General features: G+C 45.2%; 1 protein-coding gene across 5 annotated transcripts in view; it reads right to left on the bottom strand.

The window, feature by feature from the left end:
* The window catches only part of LOC139384453 (G patch domain-containing protein 1-like), a 70817-nt gene that overhangs the window by 33075 nt on the left and 18457 nt on the right, over window positions 1-19285 (bottom strand). For all 5 annotated transcript variants that reach the window (XM_071129220.1, XM_071129224.1, XM_071129222.1 and 2 more), the window contains exon 7: window positions 2945-3193. In XM_071129220.1, coding sequence (XP_070985321.1) covers window positions 2945-3193 — 249 coding nt within the window. The remainder of the gene's footprint in view (window positions 1-2944; window positions 3194-19285) is intronic.

The raw sequence follows: 19285 nt of genomic DNA, 5'->3' as shown, positions 1-19285 counted from the left end.
GAGCTGACACAACAGTCAGACAGTGTTTCCCCTACTATTAGAGCTGACACAACAGTCAGACAGTGTTTCCCCTACTATTAGAGCTGACACAACAGTCAGACAGTGTTGTCCCTACTATTAGAGCTGACACAACAGTCAGACAGTGTTGTCCCTACTATTAGAGCTGACACAACAGTCAGACAGTGTTGTCCCTACTATTAGAGCTGACACAACAGTCAGACAGTGTTTCCCCTACTATTAGAGCTGACACAACAGTCAGACAGTGTTTCCCTACTATTAGAGCTGACACAACAGTCAGACAGTGTTGTCCCTACTATTAGAGCTGACACAACAGTCAGACAGTGTTGTCCCCACTATTAGAGCTGACAGTCAGACAGTGTTGTCCCCACTATTAGAGCTGACAGTCAGACAGTGTTGTCCCTACTATTAGAGCTGACACAACAGTCAGACAGTGTTGTCCCTACTATTAGAGCTGACACAACAGTCAGACAGTGTTGTCCCCACTATTAGAGCTGACAGTCAGACAGTGTTTCCCCTACTATTAGAGCTGACAGTCAGACAGTGTTGTCCCTACTATTAGAGCTGACACAACAGTCAGACAGTGTTTCCCCTACTATTAGAGCTGACACAACAGTCAGACAGTGTTGTCCCTACTATTAGAGCTGACACAACAGTCAGACAGTGTTTCCCCTACTATTAGAGCTGACACAACAGTCAGACAGTGTTTCCCCTACTATTAGAGCTGACACAACAGTCAGACAGTGTTGTCCCTACTATTAGAGCTGACACAACAGTCAGACAGTGTTGTCCCTACTATTAGAGCTGACACAGTCAGACAGTGTTGTCCCTACTATTAGAGCTGACACAACAGTCAGACAGTGTTGTCCCTACTATTAGAGCTGACACAACAGTCAGACAGTGTTTCCCCTACTATTAGAGCTGACACAACAGTCAGACAGTGTTGTCCCTACTATTAGAGCTGACACAACAGTCAGACAGTGTTGTCCCTACTATTAGAGCTGACACAACAGTCAGACAGTGTTTCCCCTACTATTAGAGCTGACACAACAGTCAGACAGTGTTTCCCCTACTATTAGAGCTGACACAACAGTCAGACAGTGTTTCCCCTACTATTAGAGCTGACACAACAGTCAGACAGTGTTGTCCCTACTATTAGAGCTGACAGTCAGACAGTGTTATCCCTACTATTAGAGCTGACACAACAGTCAGACAGTGTTTCCCCTACTATTAGAGCTGACACAACAGTCAGACAGTGTTTCCCCTACTATTAGAGCTGACACAACAGTCAGACAGTGTTGTCCCTACTATTAGAGATGACACAACAGTCAGACAGTGTTTCCCCTACTATTAGAGCTGACACAACAGTCAGACAGTGTTGTCCCTACTATTAGAGCTGACACAACAGTCAGACAGTGTTTCCCCTACTATTAGAGCTGACACAACAGTCAGACAGTGTTGTCCCTACTATTAGAGCTGACACAACAATCAGACAGTGTTTCCCTACTATTAGAGCTGACAGTCAGACAGTGTTTCCCTACTATTAGAGCTGACAGTCAGACAGTGTTGTCCCTACTATTAGAGCTGACACAACAGTCAGACAGTGTTGTCCCTACTATTAGAGCTGACACAACAGTCAGACAATGTTTCCCCTACTATTAGAGCTGACACAACAGTCAGACAGTGTTGTCCCTACTATTAGAGCTGACACAACAGTCAGACAGTGTTTCCCCTACTATTAGAGCTGACACAACAGTCAGACAGTGTTTCCCCTACTATTAGAGCTGACACAACAGTCAGACAGTGTTGTCCCTACTATTAGAGCTGACACAACAGTCAGACAGTGTTGTCCCTACTATTAGAGCTGACAACAGTCAGACAGTGTTGTCCCTACTATTAGAGCTGACACAACAGTCAGACAGTGTTGTCCCTACTATTAGAGCTGACAACAGTCAGACAGTGTTGTCCCTACTATTAGAGCTGACAACAGTCAGACAGTGTTGTCCCTACTATTAGAGCTGACAGTCAGACAGTGTTGTCCCTACTATTAGAGCTGACAGTCAGACAGTGTTGTCCCTACTATTAGAGCTGACAGTCAGACAGTGTTGTCCCTACTATTAGAGCTGACAGTCAGACAGTGTTGTCCCTACTATTAGAGCTGACAGTCAGACAGTGTTGTCCCTACTATTAGAGCTGACAGTCAGACAGTGTTGTCCCTACTATTAGAGCTGACACAACAGTCAGACAGTGTTGTCCCTACTATTAGAGCTGACACAACAGTCAGACAGTGTTGTCCCTACTATTAGAGCTGACACAGTCAGACAGTGTTGTCCCTACTATTAGAGCTGACACAACAGTCAGACAGTGTTTCCCCTACTATTAGAGCTGACACAACAGTCAGACAGTGTTTCCCCTACTATTAGAGCTGACACAACAGTCAGACAGTGTTGTCCCTACTATTAGAGCTGACACAACAGTCAGACAGTGTTGTCCCTACTATTAGAGCTGACACAACAGTCAGACAGTGTTGTCCCTACTATTAGAGCTGACACAACAGTCAGACAGTGTTGTCCCTACTATTAGAGCTGACAACAGTCAGACAGTGTTGTCCCTACTATTAGAGCTGACACAACAGTCAGACAGTGTTGTCCCTACTATTAGAGCTAACACAACAGTCAGACAGTGTTTCCCCTACTATTAGAGCTGACAACAGTCAGACAGTGTTGTCCCCACTATTAGAGCTGACACAACAGTCAGACAGTGTTGTCCCTACTATTAGAGCTGACAACAGTCAGACAGTGTTGTCCCTACTATTAGAGCTGACACAACAGTCAGACAGTGTTTCCCCTACTATAACAAACAGGGTACACGTCACGGACCTGACCAACTGAACAAAACAACGAGAGACACACGTATCCATACATACCTGTCCTGCCACTCCTCCTCTGCGTCTGTGTCCCTTCCTGTCCGCTCCAAACAGGCTGTTGGTCCTGTCTGAGTCCATGGTGAACAGGTTGATGTGTCCCGCGCCCGGACCCCCCCTCAGGGCCGCCAGGGGGTTCAGACCCCGGTAGCCCAGGCCGTGCAGGTCCACTTTAGGGGTGAAGTCTATAGGAGTCACGTCTTTGGGAGCGAAGGTCAGGTTCTCAGGGAGGAACTCTTCGTCCTCCTCATCCTGTGGTTTAACAGTAAGGGATGAATCAATCAAATCACATGGTCTTTGCAGTGGTGGGAGGGGTAAACGTCAAGTCGCCTATTTTAGGGAACTTTTTGTTATAATTTAAATTGTTTTATCAAGGTAATTCGTTTTTGTGATTGTCTGTGTCTGTCTGACAGCGCCGCTTCCCTGCCTCGGGTGACTATGGGGTATCGGGTTACATATCCACAGCCATTGGAGGCTCGGGAGTCCCGCCTTAACGCTCCTTCGCTGATTGGACTGTCCGTCAGGTGACTATGGGGTATCGGGTTACATATCCACAGCCATTGGCGGCTCGGGAGTCCCGCCTTAACGCTCCTTCGCTGATCGGACTGTCCGTCATTTTGTGTCGGAACGGTACATCACAGGTACACAAGCTGCATGTTGATGCTAAGCTGAGAGTCTACTGCAGTGACAGGAAGTAGTTCTACAAACTACATATCGCTGCTAAGCTGAGAGTCTACTGCAGCGACAGGAAGTAGTTCCACTGTTCTACAACAAACTACATATCGCTGCTAAGCTGAGAGTCTACTGCAGTGACAGGAAGTAGTTCCACTGTTCTACAACAAACTACATATCGCTGCTAAGCTGAGAGTCTACTGCAGGGACAGGAAGTAGTTCCACTGTTCTACAACAAACTACATATCGCTGCTAAGCTGAGAGTCTACTGCAGTGACAGGAAGTAGTTCCACTGTTCTACAACAAACTGCATATCGCTGCTAAGCTGAGAGTCTACTGCAGGGACAGGAAGTAGTTCTACTGTTCTACAACAAACTACATATCGCTGCTAAGCTGAGAGTCTACTGCAGTGACAGGAAGTAGTTCCACTGTTCTACAACAAACTACATATCGCTGCTAAGCTGAGAGTCTACTGCAGGGACAGGAAGTAGTTCCACTGTTCTACAACAAACTACATATCGCTGCTAAGCAGAGAGTCTACTGCAGGGACAGGAAGTAGTTCCACTGTTCTACAACAAACTACATATCGCTGCTAAGCTGAGAGTCTACTGCAGGGACAGGAAGTAGTTCTACAACAAACTGCATATCGCTGCTAAGCTGAGAGTCTACTGCAGTGACAGGAAGTAGTTCCACTGTTCTACAACAAACTACATATCGCTGCTAAGCTGAGAGTCTACTGCAGTGACAGGAAGTAGTTCTACAACAAACTGCATATCGCTGCTAAGCTGAGAGTCTACTGCAGGGACAGGAAGTAGTTCCACTGTTCTACAACAAACTGCATATCGCTGCTAAGCTGAGAGTCTACTGCAGGGACAGGAAGTAGTTCCACTGTTCTACAACAAACTACATATCGCTGCTAAGCTGAGAGTCTACTGCAGGGACAGGAAGTAGTTCCACTGTTCTACAACAAACTACATATCGCTGCTAAGCTGAGAGTCTACTGCAGTGACAGGAAGTAGTTCCACTGTTCTACAACAAACTACATATCGCTGCTAAGCTGAGAGTCTACTGCAGGGACAGGAAGTAGTTCCACTGTTCTACAACAAACTACATATCGCTGCTAAGCTGAGAGTCTACTGCAGGGACAGGAAGTAGTTCCACTGTTCTACAACAAACTGCATATCGCTGCTAAGCTGAGAGTCTACTGCAGGGACAGGAAGTAGTTCCACTGTTCTACAACAAACTACATATCGCTGCTAAGCTGAGAGTCTACTGCAGTGACAGGAAGTAGTTCCACTGTTCTACAACAAACTACATATCGCTGCTAAGCTGAGAGTCTACTGCAGGGACAGGAAGTAGTTCTACAACAAACTGCATATCGCTGCTAAGCTGAGAGTCTACTGCAGTGACAGGAAGTAGTTCTACTGTTCTACAACAAACTACATATCGCTGCTAAGCTGAGAGTCTACTGCAGGGACAGGAAGTAGTTCCACTGTTCTACAACAAACTACATATCGCTGCTAAGCTGAGAGTCTACTGCAGGGACAGGAAGTAGTTCCACTGTTCTACAACAAACTACATATCGCTGCTAAGCAGAGAGTCTACTGCAGGGACAGGAAGTAGTTCCACAACAAACTGCATATCGCTGCTAAGCTGAGAGTCTACTGCAGGGACAGGAAGTAGTTCCACTGTTCTACAACAAACTACATATCGCTGCTAAGCTGAGAGTCTACTGCAGTGACAGGAAGTAGTTCCACTGTTCTACAACAAACTACATATCGCTGCTAAGCTGAGAGTCTACTGCAGGGACAGGAAGTAGTTCCACTGTTCTACAACAAACTACATATCGCTGCTAAGCTGAGAGTCTACTGCAGTGACAGGAAGTAGTTCCACTGTTCTACAACAAACTACATATCGCTGCTAAGCTGAGAGTCTACTGCAGTGACAGGAAGTAGATCTACAACAAACTACATATCGCTGCTAAGCTGAGAGTCTACTGCAGGGACAGGAAGTAGATCTACAACAAACTACATATCGCTGCTAAGCTGAGAGTCTACTGCAGTGACAGGAAGTAGTTCCACTGTTTTACAACAAACTACATATCGATGCTAAGCTGAGAGTCTACTGCAGGGACAGGAAGTAGTTCCACTGTTCTACAACAAACTACATATCGCTGCTAAGCTGAGAGTCTACTGCAGGGACAGGAAGTAGTTCCACTGTTCTACAACAAACTGCATATCGCTGCTAAGCTGAGAGTCTACTGCAGGGACAGGAAGTAGTTCCACTGTTCTACAACAAACTGCATATCGCTGCTAAGCTGAGAGTCTACTGCAGGGACAGGAAGTAGTTCCACTGTTCTACAACAAACTACATATCGCTGCTAAGCTGAGAGTCTACTGCAGGGACAGGAAGTAGTTCCACTGTTCTACAACAAACTACATATCGCTGCTAAGCTGAGAGTCTACTGCAGTGACAGGAAGTAGTTCCACTGTTCTACAACAAACTACATATCGCTGCTAAGCTGAGAGTCTACTGCAGGGACAGGAAGTAGTTCCACTGTTCTACAACAAACTACATATCGCTGCTAAGCTGAGAGTCTACTGCAGTGACAGGAAGTAGTTCCACTGTTCTACAACAAACTACATATCGCTGCTAAGCTGAGAGTCTACTGCAGGGACAGGAAGTAGTTCCACTGTTCTACAACAAACTGCATATCGCTGCTAAGCTGAGAGTCTACTGCAGGGACAGGAAGTAGTTCCACTGTTCTACAACAAACTACATATCGCTGCTAAGCTGAGAGTCTACTGCAGGGACAGGAAGTAGTTCCACTGTTCTACAACAAACTACATATCGCTGCTAAGCTGAGAGTCTACTGCAGGGACAGGAAGTAGTTCCACTGTTCTACAACAAACTACATATCGCTGCTAAGCTGAGAGTCTACTGCAGGGACAGGAAGTAGTTCCACTGTTCTACAACAAACTACATATCGCTGCTAAGCTGAGAGTCTACTGCAGTGACAGGAAGTAGTTCCACTGTTCTACAACAAACTACATATCGCTACTAAGCTGAGAGTCTACTGCAGGGACAGGAAGTAGTTCTACAACAAACTGCATATCGCTGCTAAGCTGAGAGTCTACTGCAGGGACAGGAAGTAGTTCCACTGTTCTACAACAAACTGCATATCGCTGCTAAGCTGAGAGTCTACTGCAGTGACAGGAAGTAGTTCCACTGTTCTACAACAAACTACATATCGCTGCTAAGCTGAGAGTCTACTGCAGGGACAGGAAGTAGTTCCACTGTTCTACAACAAACTACATATCGCTGCTAAGCTGAGAGTCTACTGCAGGGACAGGAAGTAGTTCCACTGTTCTACAACAAACTACATATCGCTGCTAAGCTGAGAGTCTACTGCAGGGACAGGAAGTAGTTCCACTGTTCTACAACAAACTACATATCGCTGCTAAGCTGAGAGTCTACTGCAGGGACAGGAAGTAGTTCCACTGTTCTACAACAAACTACATATCGCTGCTAAGCTGAGAGTCTACTGCAGTGACAGGAAGTAGTTCTACAACAAACTACATATCGCCACTAAGCTGAGAGTCTACTGCAGGGACAGGAAGTAGTTCCACTGTTCTACAACAAACTGCATATCGCTGCTAAGCTGAGAGTCTACTGCAGCGACAGGAAGTAGTTCTACAACAAACTACATATCGCTGCTAAGCTGAGAGTCTACTGCAGGGACAGGAAGTTCTACAACAAACTACATATCGCCACTAAGCTGAGAGTCTACTGCAGGGACAGGAAGTTCTACAACAAACTACATATCGCTGCTAAGCTGAGAGTCTACTGCAGGGACAGGAAGTTCAACAACAAACTACATATCGCTGCTAAGCTGAGAGTCTACTGCAGGGACAGGAAGTAGTTCCACTGTTCTACAACAAACTGCATATCGCTGCTAAGCTGAGAGTCTACTGCAGTGACAGGAAGTAGTTCCACTGTTCTACAACAAACTACATATCGCTGCTAAGCTGAGAGTCTACTGCAGTGACAGGAAGTAGTTCTACAACAAACTGCATATCGCTGCTAAGCTGAGAGTCTACTGCAGCGACAGGAAGTAGTTCCACTGTTCTACAACAAACTACATATCGCCACTAAGCTGAGAGTCTACTGCAGTGACAGGAAGTAGTTCCACTGTTCTACAACAAACTACATATCGCTGCTAAGCTGAGAGTCTACTGCAGGGACAGGAAGTAGTTCTACAACAAACTGCATATCGCTGCTAAGCTGAGAGTCTACTGCAGGGACAGGAAGTAGTTCTACAACAAACTGCATATCGCTGCTAAGCTGAGAGTCTACTGCAGGGACAGGAAGTAGTTCCACTGTTCTACAACAAACTACATATCGCTGCTAAGCTGAGAGTCTACTGCAGTGACAGGAAGTAGTTCCACTGTTCTACAACAAACTGCATATCGCTGCTAAGCTGAGAGTCTACTGCAGTGACAGGAAGTAGTTCTACAACAAACTACATATCGCTGCTAAGCTGAGAGTCTACTGCAGGGACAGGAAGTAGTTCTACAACAAACTGCATATCGCTGCTAAGCTGAGAGTCTACTGCAGGGACAGGAAGTAGTTCTACAACAAACTACATATCGCTGCTAAGCTGAGAGTCTACTGCAGTGACAGGAAGTAGTTCCACTGTTCTACAACAAACTACATATCGCTGCTAAGCTGAGAGTCTACTGCAGGGACAGGAAGTAGTTCTACAACAAACTGCATATCGCTGCTAAGCTGAGAGTCTACTGCAGTGACAGGAAGTAGTTCCACTGTTCTACAACAAACTACATATCGCTGCTAAGCTGAGAGTCTACTGCAGTGACAGGAAGTAGTTCCACTGTTCTACAACAAACTACATATCGCTGCTAAGCTGAGAGTCTACTGCAGTGACAGGAAGTAGTTCCACTGTTCTACAACAAACTACATATCGCTGCTAAGCTGAGAGTCTACTGCAGGGACAGGAAGTAGTTCTACAACAAACTGCATATCGCTGCTAAGCTGAGAGTCTACTGCAGTGACAGGAAGTAGTTCTACTGTTCTACAACAAACTACATATCGCTGCTAAGCTGAGAGTCTACTGCAGTGACAGGAAGTAGTTCCACTGTTCTACAACAAACTACATATCGCTGCTAAGCTGAGAGTCTACTGCAGTGACAGGAAGTAGTTCTACAACAAACTACATATCGCTGCTAAGCTGAGAGTCTACTGCAGGGACAGGAAGTAGTTCCACTGTTCTACAACAAACTACATATCGCTGCTAAGCTGAGAGTCTACTGCAGGGACAGGAAGTAGTTCCACTGTTCTACAACAAACTACATATCGCTGCTAAGCTGAGAGTCTACTGCAGTGACAGGAAGTAGTTCCACTGTTCTACAACAAACTACATATCGCTGCTAAGCTGAGAGTCTACTGCAGTGACAGGAAGTAGTTCCACTGTTCTACAACAAACTACATATCGCTGCTAAGCTGAGAGTCTACTGCAGTGACAGGAAGTAGTTCCACTGTTCTACAACAAACTACATATCGCTGCTAAGCTGAGAGTCTACTGCAGTGACAGGAAGTAGTTCTACAACAAACTACATATCGCTGCTAAGCTGAGAGTCTACTGCAGGGACAGGAAGTTCTACAACAAACTACATATCGCTGCTAAGCTGAGAGTCTACTGCAGTGACAGGAAGTAGTTCCACTGTTCTACAACAAACTACATATCGCTGCTAAGCTGAGAGTCTACTGCAGTGACAGGAAGTAGTTCCACTGTTCTACAACAAACTACATATCGCTGCTAAGCTGAGAGTCTACTGCAGCGACAGGAAGTAGTTCTACAACAAACTACATATCGCTGCTAAGCTGAGAGTCTACTGCAGTGACAGGAAGTAGTTCTACTGTTCTACAACAAACTACATATCGCTGCTAAGCTGAGAGTCTACTGCAGTGACAGGAAGTAGTTCTACAACAAACTACATATCGCTGCTAAGCTGAGAGTCTACTGCAGCGACAGGAAGTAGTTCCACTGTTCTACAACAAACTACATATCGCTGCTAAGCTGAGAGTCTACTGCAGTGACAGGAAGTAGTTCCACTGTTCTACAACAAACTACATATCGCTGCTAAGCTGAGAGTCTACTGCAGGGACAGGAAGTAGTTCCACTGTTCTACAACAAACTACATATCGCTGCTAAGCTGAGAGTCTACTGCAGTGACAGGAAGTAGTTCCACTGTTCTACAACAAACTGCATATCGCTGCTAAGCTGAGAGTCTACTGCAGTGACAGGAAGTAGTTCTACAACAAACTACATATCGCTGCTAAGCTGAGAGTCTACTGCAGGGACAGGAAGTAGTTCCACTGTTCTACAACAAACTACATATCGCTGCTAAGCTGAGAGTCTACTGCAGGGACAGGAAGTAGTTCCACTGTTCTACAACAAACTACATATCGCTGCTAAGCTGAGAGTCTACTGCAGGGACAGGAAGTAGTTCCACTGTTCTACAACAAACTACATATCGCTGCTAAGCTGAGAGTCTACTGCAGGGACAGGAAGTAGTTCCACTGTTCTACAACAAACTACATATCGCTGCTAAGCTGAGAGTCTACTGCAGTGACAGGAAGTAGTTCTACAACAAACTACATATCGCTGCTAAGCTGAGAGTCTACTGCAGGGACAGGAAGTAGTTCCACTGTTCTACAACAAACTACATATCGCTGCTAAGCTGAGAGTCTACTGCAGTGACAGGAAGTAGTTCCACTGTTCTACAACAAACTACATATCGCTGCTAAGCTGAGAGTCTACTGCAGTGACAGGAAGTAGTTCCACTGTTCTACAACAAACTACATATCGCTGCTAAGCTGAGAGTCTACTGCAGGGACAGGAAGTAGTTCTACAACAAACTACATATCGCTGCTAAGCTGAGAGTCTACTGCCGTGACAGGAAGTAGTTCTACAACAAACTACATATCGCTGCTAAGCTGAGAGTCTACTGCAGCGACAGGAAGTAGTTCTACAACAAACTACATATCGCTGCTAAGCTGAGAGTCTACTGCAGCGACAGGAAGTAGTTCTACAACAAACTGCATATCGCTGCTAAGCTGAGAGTCTACTGCAGTGACAGGAAGTAGTTCCACTGTTCTACAACAAACTGCATATCGCTGCTAAGCTGAGAGTCTACTGCAGTGACAGGAAGTAGTTCCACTGTTCTACAACAAACTACATATCGCTGCTAAGCTGAGAGTCTACTGCAGGGACAGGAAGTAGTTCCACTGTTCTACAACAAACTACATATCGATGCTAAGCTGAGAGTCTACTGCAGTGACAGGAAGTAGTTCTACAACAAACTGCATATCGCTGCTAAGCTGAGAGTCTACTGCAGTGACAGGAAGTAGTTCTACAACAAACTGCATATCGCTGCTAAGCTGAGAGTCTACTGCAGGGACAGGAAGTAGTTCTACAACAAACTACATATCGCTGCTAAGCTGAGAGTCTACTGCAGGGACAGGAAGTAGTTCCACTGTTCTACAACAAACTACATATCGCTGCTAAGCTGAGAGTCTACTGCAGGGACAGGAAGTAGTTCCACTGTTCTACAACAAACTACATATCGCTGCTAAGCTGAGAGTCTACTGCAGGGACAGGAAGTAGTTCTACAACAAACTACATATCGCTGCTAAGCTGAGAGTCTACTGCAGGGACAGGAAGTAGTTCCACTGTTCTACAACAAACTACATATCGCTGCTAAGCTGAGAGTCTACTGCAGTGACAGGAAGTAGTTCTACAACAAACTACATATCGCTGCTAAGCTGAGAGTCTACTGCAGGGACAGGAAGTAGTTCCACTGTTCTACAACAAACTACATATCGCTGCTAAGCTGAGAGTCTACTGCAGTGACAGGAAGTAGATCTACAACAAACTACATATCGCTGCTAAGCTGAGAGTCTACTGCAGGGACAGGAAGTAGTTCTACAACAAACTACATATCGCTGCTAAGCTGAGAGTCTACTGCAGGGACAGGAAGTAGTTCTACAACAAACTACATATCGCTGCTAAGCTGAGAGTCTACTGCAGGGACAGGAAGTAGTTCCACTGTTCTACAACAAACTACATATCGCTGCTAAGCTGAGAGTCTACTGCAGGGACAGGAAGTAGTTCCACTGTTCTACAACAAACTACATATCGCTGCTAAGCTGAGAGTCTACTGCAGTGACAGGAAGTAGTTCTACAACAAACTGCATATCGCTGCTAAGCTGAGAGTCTACTGCAGTGACAGGAAGTAGATCTACAACAAACTACATATCGCTGCTAAGCTGAGAGTCTACTGCAGTGACAGGAAGTAGTTCCACTGTTCTACAACAAACTACATATCGCTGCTAAGCTGAGAGTCTACTGCAGGGACAGGAAGTAGTTCCACTGTTCTACAACAAACTACATATCGCTGCTAAGCTGAGAGTCTACTGCAGGGACAGGAAGTAGTTCTACAACAAACTACATATCGCTGCTAAGCTGAGAGTCTACTGCAGGGACAGGAAGTAGTTCCACTGTTCTACAACAAACTACATATCGCTGCTAAGCTGAGAGTCTACTGCAGTGACAGGAAGTAGATCTACTGTTCTACAACAAACTACATATCGCTGCTAAGCTGAGAGTCTACTGCAGTGACAGGAAGTAGTTCCACTGTTCTACAACAAACTGCATATCGCTGCTAAGCTGAGAGTCTACTGCAGTGACAGGAAGTAGTTCCACTGTTCTACAACAAACTACATATCGCTGCTAAGCTGAGAGTCTACTGCAGGGACAGGAAGTAGTTCTACAACAAACTGCATATCGCTGCTAAGCTGAGAGTCTACTGCAGTAACAGGAAGTAGATCTACAACAAACTACATATCGCTGCTAAGCTGAGAGTCTACTGCAGTGACAGGAAGTAGTTCCACTGTTCTACAACAAACTACATATCGCTGCTAAGCTGAGAGTCTACTGCAGGGACAGGAAGTAGTTCTACAACAAACTGCATATCGCTGCTAAGCTGAGAGTCTACTGCAGGGACAGGAAGTAGATCTACAACAAACTACATATCGCTGCTAAGCTGAGAGTCTACTGCAGGGACAGGAAGTAGTTCTACAACAAACTGCATATCGCTGCTAAGCTGAGAGTCTACTGCAGTGACAGGAAGTAGTTCTACAACAAACTGCATATCGCTGCTAAGCTAAGAGTCTACTGCAGTGACAGGAAGTAGTTCTACAACAAACTACATATCGCTGCTAAGCTGAGAGTCTACTGCAGGGACAGGAAGTAGATCTACAACAAACTACATATCGCTGCTAAGCTGAGAGTCTACTGCAGTGACAGGAAGTAGATCTACAACAAACTACATATCGCTGCTAAGCTGAGAGTCTACTGCAGGGACAGGAAGTAGTTCCACTGTTCTACAACAAACTGCATATCGCTGCTAAGCTGAGAGTCTACTGCAGTGACAGGAAGTAGATCTACAACAAACTACATATCGCTGCTAAGCTAAGAGTCTACTGCAGGGACAGGAAGTTCTACAACAAACTGCATATCGCTGCTAAGCTAAGAGTCTACTGCAGTGACAGGAAGTAGTTCTACAACAAACTACATATCGCTGCTAAGCTGAGAGTCTACTGCAGGGACAGGAAGTAGTTCCACTGTTCTACAACAAACTACATATCGCTGCTAAGCTGAGAGTCTACTGCAGGGACAGGAAGTAGTTCCACTGTTCTACAACAAACTACATATCGCTGCTAAGCTGAGAGTCTACTGCAGTGACAGGAAGTAGTTCTACAACAAACTGCATATCGCTGCTAAGCTGAGAGTCTACTGCAGTGACAGGAAGTAGATCTACAACAAACTACATATCGCTGCTAAGCTGAGAGTCTACTGCAGTGACAGGAAGTAGTTCCACTGTTCTACAACAAACTACATATCGCTGCTAAGCTGAGAGTCTACTGCAGGGACAGGAAGTAGTTCTACAACAAACTACATATCGCTGCTAAGCTGAGAGTCTACTGCAGTGACAGGAAGTAGATCTACTGTTCTACAACAAACTACATATCGCTGCTAAGCTGAGAGTCTACTGCAGTGACAGGAAGTAGTTCCACTGTTCTACAACAAACTGCATATCGCTGCTAAGCTGAGAGTCTACTGCAGGGACAGGAAGTAGTTCCACTGTTCTACAACAAACTACATATCGCTGCTAAGCTGAGAGTCTACTGCAGTGACAGGAAGTAGTTCTACAACAAACTGCATATCGCTGCTAAGCTGAGAGTCTACTGCAGGGACAGGAAGTAGATCTACAACAAACTACATATCGCTGCTAAGCTGAGAGTCTACTGCAGGGACAGGAAGTAGTTCTACAACAAACTACATATCGCTGCTAAGCTGAGAGTCTACTGCAGGGACAGGAAGTAGTTCTACAACAAACTGCATATCGCTGCTAAGCTGAGAGTCTACTGCAGGGACAGGAAGTAGTTCTACAACAAACTACATATCGCTGCTAAGCTGAGAGTCTACTGCAGTGACAGGAAGTAGTTCTACAACAAACTGCATATCGCTGCTAAGCTGAGAGTCTACTGCAGTGACAGGAAGTAGATCTACAACAAACTACATATCGCTGCTAAGCTGAGAGTCTACTGCAGGGACAGGAAGTAGTTCCACTGTTCTACAACAAACTGCATATCGCTGCTAAGCTGAGAGTCTACTGCAGTGACAGGAAGTAGATCTACAACAAACTACATATCGCTGCTAAGCTAAGAGTCTACTGCAGGGACAGGAAGTTCTACAACAAACTGCATATCGCTGCTAAGCTGAGAGTCTACTGCAGTGACAGGAAGTAGTTCTACAACAAACTACATATCGCTGCTAAGCTGAGAGTCTACTGCAGGGACAGGAAGTAGTTCCACTGTTCTACAACAAACTACATATCGCTGCTAAGCTGAGAGTCTACTGCAGGGACAGGAAGTAGTTCTACAACAAACTACATATCGCTGCTAAGCTGAGAGTCTACTGCAGGGACAGGAAGTAGTTCCACTGTTCTACAACAAACTACATATCGCTGCTAAGCTGAGAGTCTACTGCAGGGACAGGAAGTAGTTCCACTGTTCTACAACAAACTACATATCGCTGCTAAGCTGAGAGTCTACTGCAGTGACAGGAAGTAGTTCTACAACAAACTGCATATCGCTGCTAAGCTGAGAGTCTACTGCAGTGACAGGAAGTAGATCTACAACAAACTACATATCGCTGCTAAGCTGAGAGTCTACTGCAGTGACAGAAAGTAGTTCCACTGTTCTACAACAAACTACATATCGCTGCTAAGCTGAGAGTCTACTGCAGTGACAGGAAGTAGATCTACTGTTCTACAACAAACTACATATCGCTGCTAAGCTGAGAGTCTACTGCAGTGACAGGAAGTAGTTCCACTGTTCTACAACAAACTGCATATCGCTGCTAAGCTGAGAGTCTACTGCAGTGACAGGAAGTAGTTCCACTGTTCTACAACAAACTACATATCGCTGCTAAGCTGAGAGTCTACTGCAGGGACAGGAAGTAGTTCTACAACAAACTGCATATCGCTGCTAAGCTGAGAGTCTACTGCAGTAACAGGAAGTAGATCTACAACAAACTACATATCGCTGCTAAGCTGAGAGTCTACTGCAGTGACAGGAAGTAGTTCCACTGTTCTACAACAAACTACATATCGCTGCTAAGCTGAGAGTCTACTGCAGGGACAGGAAGTAGTTCTACAACAAACTGCATATCGCTGCTAAGCTGAGAGTCTACTGCAGGGACAGGAAGTAGATCTACAACAAACTACATATCGCTGCTAAGCTGAGAGTCTACTGCAGGGACAGGAAGTAGTTCTACAACAAACTGCATATCGCTGCTAAGCTGAGAGTCTACTGCAGTGACAGGAAGTAGTTCTACAACAAACTGCATATCGCTGCTAAGCTAAGAGTCTACTGCAGTGACAGGAAGTAGTTCTACAACAAACTACATATCGCTGCTAAGCTGAGAGTCTACTGCAGGGACAGGAAGTAGATCTACAACAAACTACATATCGCTGCTAAGCTGAGAGTCTACTGCAGTGACAGGAAGTAGATCTACAACAAACTACATATCGCTGCTAAGCTGAGAGTCTACTGCAGGGACAGGAAGTAGTTCCACTGTTCTACAACAAACTGCATATCGCTGCTAAGCTGAGAGTCTACTGCAGTGACAGGAAGTAGATCTACAACAAACTACATATCGCTGCTAAGCTAAGAGTCTACTGCAGGGACAGGAAGTTCTACAACAAACTGCATATCGCTGCTAAGCTAAGAGTCTACTGCAGTGACAGGAAGTAGTTCTACAACAAACTACATATCGCTGCTAAGCTGAGAGTCTACTGCAGGGACAGGAAGTAGTTCCACTGTTCTACAACAAACTACATATCGCTGCTAAGCTGAGAGTCTACTGCAGGGACAGGAAGTAGTTCCACTGTTCTACAACAAACTACATATCGCTGCTAAGCTGAGAGTCTACTGCAGGGACAGGAAGTAGTTCTACAACAAACTACATATCGCTGCTAAGCTGAGAGTCTACTGCAGGGACAGGAAGTAGTTCCACTGTTCTACAACAAACTACATATCGCTGCTAAGCTGAGAGTCTACTGCAGGGACAGGAAGTAGTTCCACTGTTCTACAACAAACTACATATCGCTGCTAAGCTGAGAGTCTACTGCAGTGACAGGAAGTAGTTCTACAACAAACTGCATATCGCTGCTAAGCTGAGAGTCTACTGCAGTGACAGGAAGTAGATCTACAACAAACTACATATCGCTGCTAAGCTGAGAGTCTACTGCAGTGACAGGAAGTAGTTCCACTGTTCTACAACAAACTACATATCGCTGCTAAGCTGAGAGTCTACTGCAGGGACAGGAAGTAGTTCTACAACAAACTACATATCGCTGCTAAGCTGAGAGTCTACTGCAGTGACAGGAAGTAGTTCTACAACAAACTACATATCGCTGCTAAGCTGAGAGTCTACTGCAGTGACAGGAAGTAGATCTACAACAAACTACATATCGCTGCTAAGCTGAGAGTCTACTGCAGGGACAGGAAGTAGTTCTACAACAAACTACATATCGCTGCTAAGCTGAGAGTCTACTGCAGTGACAGGAAGTAGATCTACAACAAACTACATATCGCTGCTAAGCTGAGAGTCTACTGCAGGGACAGGAAGTAGTTCTACAACAAACTGCATATCGCTGCTAAGCTGAGAGTCTACTGCAGGGACAGGAAGTAGTTCCACTGTTCTACAACAAACTACATATCGCTGCTAAGCTGAGAGTCTACTGCAGGGACAGGAAGTAGTTCCACTGTTCTACAACAAACTACATATCGCTGCTAAGCTGAGAGTCTACTGCAGTGACAGGAAGTAGATCTACTGTTCTACAACAAACTACATATCGCTGCTAAGCTGAGAGTCTACTGCAGTGACAGGAAGTAGTTCCACTGTTCTACAACAAACTGCATATCGCTGCTAAGCTGAGAGTCTACTGCAGGGACAGGAAGTAGTTCCACTGTTCTACAACAAACTACATATCGCTGCTAAGCTGAGAGTCTACTGCAGTGACAGGAAGTAGTTCTACAACAAACTGCATATCGCTGCTAAGCTGAGAGTCTACTGCAGGGACAGGAAGTAGTTCTACAACAAACTACATATCGCTGCTAAGCTGAGAGTCTACTGCAGTGACAGGAAGTAGATCTACAACAAACTACATATCGCTGCTAAGCTGAGAGTCTACTGCAGGGACAGGAAGTAGTTCTACTGTTCTACAACAAACTACATATCGCTGCTAAGCTGAGAGTCTACTGCAGGGACAGGAAGTAGTTCCACTGTTCTACAACAAACTACATATCGCTGCTAAACTGAGAGTCTACTGCAGTGACAGGAAGTAGTTCCACTGTTCTACAACAAACTACATATCGCTGCTAAGCTGAGAGTCTACTGCAGGGACAGGAAGTAGTTCTACAACAAACTACATATCGCTGCTAAGCTGAGAGTCTACTGCAGTGACAGGAAGTAGTTCTACAACAAACTACATATCGCTGCTAAGCTGAGAGTCTACTGCAGTGACAGGAAGTAGTCCCACTGTTCTACAACAAACTACATATCGCTGCTAAGCTGAGAGTCTACTGCAGGGACAGGAAGTAGTCCCACTGTTCTACAACAAACTGCATATCGCTGCTAAGCTGAGAGTCTACTGCAGTGACAGGAAGTAGTTCTACAACAAACTACATATCGCTGCTAAGCTGAGAGTCTACTGCAGGGACAGGAAGTAGTTCCACTGTTCTACAACAAACTGCATATCGCTGCTAAGCTGAGAGTCTACTGCAGTGACAGGAAGTAGTTCTACAACAAACTACATATCGCTGCTAAGCTGAGAGTCTACTGCAGGGACAGGAAGTAGTTCCACTGTTCTACAACAAACTGCATATCGCTGCTAAGCTGAGAGTCTACTGCAGTGACAGGAAGTAGTTCCACTGTTCTACAACAAACTACATATCGCTGCTAAGCTGAGAGTCTACTGCAGTGACAGGAAGTAGTTCTACAACAAACTACATATCGCTGCTAAGCTGAGAGTCTACTGCAGGGACAGGAAGTAGTTCTACTGTTCTACAACAAACTACATATCGCTGCTAAGCTGAGAGTCTACTGCAGGGACAGGAAGTAGTTCTACAACAAACTACATATCGCTGCTAAGCTGAGAGTCTACTGCAGTGACAGGAAGTAGTTCCACTGTTCTACAACAAACTACATATCGCTGCTAAGCTGAGAGTCTACTGCAGTGACAGGAAGTAGATCTACAACAAACTACATATCGCTGCTAAGCTGAGAGTCTACTGCAGGGACAGGAAGTAGTTCTACAACAAACTACATATCGCTGCTAAGCTGAGAGTCTACTGCAGGGACAGGAAGTAGTTCTACAACAAACTGCATATCGCTGCTAAGCTGAGAGTCTACTGCAGGGACAGGAAGTAGTTCTACAACAAACTACATATCGCTGCTAAGCTGAGAGTCTACTGCAGTGACAGGAAGTAGTTCTACAACAAACTACATATCGCTGCTAAGCTGAGAGTCTACTGCAGTGACAGGAAGTTCTACAACAAACTACATATCGCTGCTAAGCTGAGAGTCTACTGCAGGGACAGGAAGTAGATCTAAAACAAACTACATATCGCTGCTAAGCTGAGAGTCTACTGCAGGGACAGGAAGTAGTTCTACAACAAACTACATATCGCTGCTAAGCTGAGAGTCTACTGCAGTGACAGGAAGTAGTTCTACAACAAACTACATATCGCTGCTAAGCTGAGAGTCTACTGCAGGGACAGGAAGTAGTTCCACTGTTCTACAACAAACTACATATCGCTGCTAAGCTGAGAGTCTACTGCAGGGACAGGAAGTAGTTCTACAACAAACTACATATCGCTGCTAAGCTGAGAGTCTACTGCAGTGACAGGAAGTAGTTCTACAACAAACTACATATCGCTGCTAAGCTGAGAGTCTACTGCAGCGACAGGAAGTAGTTCCACTGTTCTACAACAAACTACATATCGCCACTAAGCTGAGAG

The sequence above is a fragment of the Oncorhynchus clarkii genome, chromosome 26 (assembly GCF_045791955.1).
Source record: "Oncorhynchus clarkii lewisi isolate Uvic-CL-2024 chromosome 26, UVic_Ocla_1.0, whole genome shotgun sequence".
Lineage (NCBI taxonomy): Eukaryota > Metazoa > Chordata > Actinopteri > Salmoniformes > Salmonidae > Oncorhynchus > Oncorhynchus clarkii.
Note: the sequence above shows the minus strand (reverse complement) of the source record. Positions and strands in the feature narration are given on the sequence as shown.